Here is a 5,062-nt window from a genome sequence, read left to right on the forward strand (position 1 = left end):
TGAGGTATTTCAAGTGTTAAAGGAGCCTTATTTGAATATGAATTTGTCTAAGAAATCCGAAAATATTCGAATGCGATTGTATTTTGTTCAGTGTAAAAGCTGATATGAGAAATAATGCTCCTTTCTGTGGCTTTTTGGCAACATTTGCTGAATCTGCTCTTCCTTCCCCAGACTTTATTTTCACCTTTTTCCCAGCAAAGATGCTACAAAAAGCTCTCAAGTCGAGTAGAGATTCCACAGAAGATTCAATGTCAAGCGAAAGACACACTGAGATTGTTTCCACAGCGTAGATATATTTAATCAATTAAATGCTTAAATTAATGGCAGAGGAAATGACAAAAATGGTGTATTTTCCTGATTCAATTCCACAATATTAATTGCCTCCGTCGACGGCAACATTGTGCTCCTTTTTGTTGAGGAAATCTCAACTCCCAACAATCTGCGCCACTTTCCTTCACGAATCCTTTTTTTCCTCCCACTTGGAAGGTCTCGGGAAATAAATAATTCAATTCCGGGGTCTTTTTTCTGTGCCCTCCTTTCAATACCCACTTCATTATCTGCAAATTCTGGCATACTTTCCTGCGAGATGCAGGGACTTTATGCTCTCCGAACATTTTCTATTAACTACTTAACCTTTTTTATCCTTGGGGAGAATTGAGATGCTTCCAGGTTTTTTTTTCTGTTCCCCTGCTTTTTTCCGCACGCGGGAGAAGAGAAGCAAGGGAAATCCATTAATCATCCTGTTGAGAATCGATTTCTCTCCCGTCTTTGGCAAGTTGATTGGACATTGAAGTCATTTATTCCAATGCTCAACCACCGACAAAAACATCTTTGATCTCGTTGCGAAAGAATGTCTCTCTCTTGTTCGCCCGACCTCACATCTGCGCCGCCTTGGGCGCTGAATTTGAATATGCAAAATTGCGAGCCCCTTTCACACCGTCAACCTTTGAGCCACCCACAAGAGCGTCTTCCAGCGCCCCTCCGAGTGCGCGCTGAAGAATAGAGAAATCACGGCAAAATGCGGACACAACAGCAATTGAGGCGTGTGTGGGTGAAAGAGGGTGGAAAAAGGCATTTCAAGCTGTGTACTGAATTTTTATTAAGTGGAAATGAAGCTCGCGTCTGTGGAAAATTATTTCACGAGCCCTTTCTGTGGCTCACAATCATCTCACAGCCCCACATCACGAGGAATTTCTCAGTCTTTCACATGAGCGCAATTCTTGACATTTCACCCCAGAATATTTGTGGAAAATTCCAAGTTTCTCGCCACTTTGATCTTTCGCAGTTTTGGGAAATTAATTATGTTTCTTGCTCTGCTGTCCAATTTGGAAATTACACAATAAAAAGCGATGTTGTTTTTACATTTGCGTGGTTACAGAGTAGTCAATTATGGCTAAGATGAAAATAGTTCAGACTTCCATTCATTTGCTGTGGTTTTGCAAGAAGTTTCTTAATCGTGTGCGTCATATTTATCATTTCAATTCTGTGTTGCTTTAATCTGAATACGTAAAAATCAAGAATTTTCCAGATTATTCCACTTCTTCGTGTCTCAGACTGGAATTCTCACTATTAGACGTGTAAATTCATTTCGTTTGTTGGGTAAAAAATGGCCAGACGACAATTGATTAGCGCAATTTATTTATCTTTTCCTTGACATCACTCGAGCTGTCTCAATATGTTGGCGATTGTGGCGTGAAATCACATATCGAGTGGGTGGAAAATGATGTTTGTGAGATTGTGAATGGCTTGAATGGGAGTGAAATTTAATTTAACACACGGTGAAAAGACACGGAATTTTCGCCGGCTCGCATTCACTCACGCTCCGTGCAGTCAATGCCATTGTTGATGAATGACGCCCTGAATTGAATACTTTGGTTTTGTGAAGATCCGAAGAATGGGGCCCAATTGATCCTCCAGATACCTCCTGAAGCCCTGGCACTTGGCGCTGTTGGGTGTGAAAAGAAAAGAGGGATGATTGCGGGCGGCGCGAGGCGCGCGTGTACTCACTGTGAATTGAGGTCGTTGGAGCTGCCCCAGAGAATGCCATCGGACTTCTTCTGATCCATCACGCTGAATGCGTCGTACAAGTCAGCCTGCGAAAATTTTGTCTCTGATAAGAGTCACATTTGGCACACTGCGCTCAAAGCTGACCTGACTCAGGAAGTTCAAGGTGTCTGTGTAGGCGTAGCGAATGTATGTCAGCACTTGAGGTCGCGGCTTCTTGTGCGTGGCCCGCGCGACTCTGTTCGCCTCGCCGACGCGGCCCTTCACGATGCTCTTCCGCATGTTGGGCGCCCAGGCTTCGGTGAGATACACCGAGGGCAGAATGACGTCTGAGTTCTCGAACAGCCACAAGATTCTGCAAAGACACCTTATCTCTCAAGCACTTCAATTCCCATTTAATCCCTCGAGAGTCTGTCTGAGGCTTCAGGCTGACGCTCTATCAGCACTCGTGCAGACGGAAAAATATCAGTGCCTTTGGCAAGCGGAAGAGTTAAACAAGCATTGCATAATTCGAGAAATCTCAACAGCTTGCAAACAGAGATTTTTAAAGCTTCAACACTCGACATATCAAAACAAATTATAATTATACCCATTATAGACATTTGAGGAAGTAAGAAAAATACAATTTCATTCACTGTACTTGACCTAAAATGTTTGAAAAGAAGTAAGACGATTAATTTGAAGAGTCTTATCGTATTGCCAATTGCACACTGAAGATTTACGACGTATTTTATGAGCTAATTCGTTCGTGTCATAAAGAAATCATTGTCCTTAAATTACATTACAAAATGTCAATTATGTATAAGGATTACCGCAAGTCTGTTTTGTAGAAATCTGCAAATTTTTCAGTACATCTAGTGTTAAAAATCTTCTCACATTGAAGCATTTCAGACCGATTTTCGCTATGGAATTATCTCGTGTTTCTCTGTTGGCGGATTTGGTATTGGAAGAGGAAAACACTGACCTGTTATTTTCCTGCTGCACCTCACTTGAGCAGGAAAGCGGATCACGCGAGTTGCCGTTGAAGCAGTAGGGAAATGCATAGTAGCCCCAGAGTGCTTTGGGGCGCGCCGCTTTGGCCCTCTTCAGTGTCTGCTCCATGAATTTCCTGCCGGCGCTCTCGAACACTTTGGCGGCCTGAAATGGTGTCAAACATTGGCCCTCAGAAGTGAGGCAATTGGATGGAAAATACCCAAACCTCTTTCACGATTTCACGATGCGGCCAATTTCGATGCTTCTCTCGCTCGATGCGAATCGAGAGGTTTCTGTACGGCTGCAGAGTGCCGAAGTTTTGGCGGAAAACCGGGCGCCACGACTCAAAGTCAATCACAGCGAGTCCCTCGTAGTCCTTGTTGGGAATCAGTTCATCCAAATGCTTGCTGAAGATCTTCAAGTGCTCAGCCAGGCTGCCTTCCTGCGGAACGCCGCCGTTTCGCTTCACGAGTCGCCCTGACGACGAGTTCTCCAGCAAGGCAGGAAAGTTTCCCGGATCGTAGAGGATGGAAATTTCATTTCCCCTGAAAAGCGACACTATCAATCAACTTCTCAAGTTACACACATTCTCCCTGTTGTGCTGGATTTCTTTTTTTTTACTTTACTTTTCCACAAACAACAAAGACTGGAAACTTTCTCTCTCTCTTCTTGTGTCCTTGATCTGAAGTCAATAGATTATTTTTCCTCTTCAAGAGTCCCTCTTTGGTCTCCTTTTTCGCCATTAATTCATTTTATGGTTGGCACTCTGATAAATTTCATTACCTAAATGTGTCGTTCACATTCTGGATTACACCGAATTCCTTCTCCACGTCATTGAAGTGAATCCCGTACTTTGTGCACATAAAAGTCGGAACATTCCAGTAGATTCTATTGTTGGGAGAGAGAAAGAGGAAAATGCACTCATTTGCGTGATTATTGTCACAAACACAGGGCGGAAAGGCGAGCGACTTTGTCACCTAATGAGGGCTGTGGCGAGAGGAAATTCCGCAAGCAAGCACAAAAGGAGAACTTTTTCACACAACGATTGAGAGACTTTTCCCGCGCGAAAATTACACACAATCATGGCGATTGAGAGCGCTCGACTTGTCGACTTCACAGGTGCTCGTCATTTATTACCACGATGGTGCACCAGAGCTGGATTCCTCAACTGCAGAACGCCAGTCAACTGGCCCGAATTCTTATCGTGGCGTCGCCTTTATATTGGAGTGCACGGAAAGAATTGGGTGCGTAGTGAAAAACCTCACGAAGAGCGTACGCCAAGTCGGTGGGATTCAAGGCCCTTCGCTATGTTAATCATCTGATTTGCAGAGTTTCCAAGGTTGCCTCTGGGATTCTCGCTCAGACCAGCATTATTAGCACCGTTCTGTCAAGTTCAATGGAAGAGCGACAAAATTTATTTTCGCGCCGAAAAAAAAGCCACAACGTTAGCGAAAAACAGAGTGGATAAGCGCACGCTTTGATTGACTTGCGAGTGAGTTGAGCTTTCCGAGAGCGCACTTGACAAACTAAACTGGGAGGAAGAGAGTGTGCTTGAAATGTGTACAGCACTTTCTGTCACTTCTGCCATTTTTATGAAGAATCTTCAAACACTTCTAGATCCAGAACTTTATCTGAGCGCTTAAGATAGTGTAATTTCTTCATTCTCCCGCGTTTCGTGTGAGAATATTGAAAACTTTTGTGCCAATTTCCTTCTTCTACTTGCATTTGCTTTGCTGCACACAATTTCTGATCACATTATCTCTTCTTTGAACTCCATATTTGTCATATTTTGCGAGTTCTTCAAGGTATTTTGATGATTCGCGTTCCCTTCACACCATTTCTCACTCTCAAGTCATTGTAGCTTTTGGCGCGCAATCACAAAAGTGAGCCGAATTCGAGGTGTTGATGGAAAAAAAGCACAAATCATACAAACAGGTGATTTCAATTGGAATTAATACACCTATTTTTTTCACCACAGCGCGACACATTGATAAACAAAGAGTGAAATAAAATAAACAGGTTTCAACATTATTAATGTCATTCAATTATGTTAAATAAATGTCGGTTATGCACAATCGCGAGCCAA

At 43.0% G+C, this 5,062-nt stretch overlaps 1 protein-coding gene across 1 annotated transcript; it reads right to left on the bottom strand.

The window, feature by feature from the left end:
• Window positions 1-1,086: 1,086 nt before the first annotated feature.
• LOC132257355 (hyaluronidase Tab y 2.0101-like) lies at window positions 1,087-4,843 on the bottom strand. The gene is made up of 7 exons (XM_059754216.1): window positions 3,954-4,843; window positions 3,760-3,864; window positions 3,203-3,521; window positions 2,969-3,141; window positions 2,152-2,359; window positions 2,008-2,093; window positions 1,087-1,945 (listed from the first exon to the last, which is right to left on the bottom strand). The coding sequence occupies exons 1-7, from the start codon at window positions 4,058-4,060 to the stop codon at window positions 1,831-1,833; spliced, it is 1,113 nt and encodes a 370-aa protein (XP_059610199.1). The 5' UTR covers window positions 4,061-4,843; the 3' UTR covers window positions 1,087-1,830.
• Window positions 4,844-5,062: the final 219 nt, after the last annotated feature.

This window comes from Phlebotomus argentipes, unplaced genomic scaffold, assembly GCF_947086385.1.
Source record: "Phlebotomus argentipes unplaced genomic scaffold, Phlebotomus argentipes genome assembly scaffold_4, whole genome shotgun sequence".
Taxonomy (NCBI): domain Eukaryota; kingdom Metazoa; phylum Arthropoda; class Insecta; order Diptera; family Psychodidae; genus Phlebotomus; species Phlebotomus argentipes.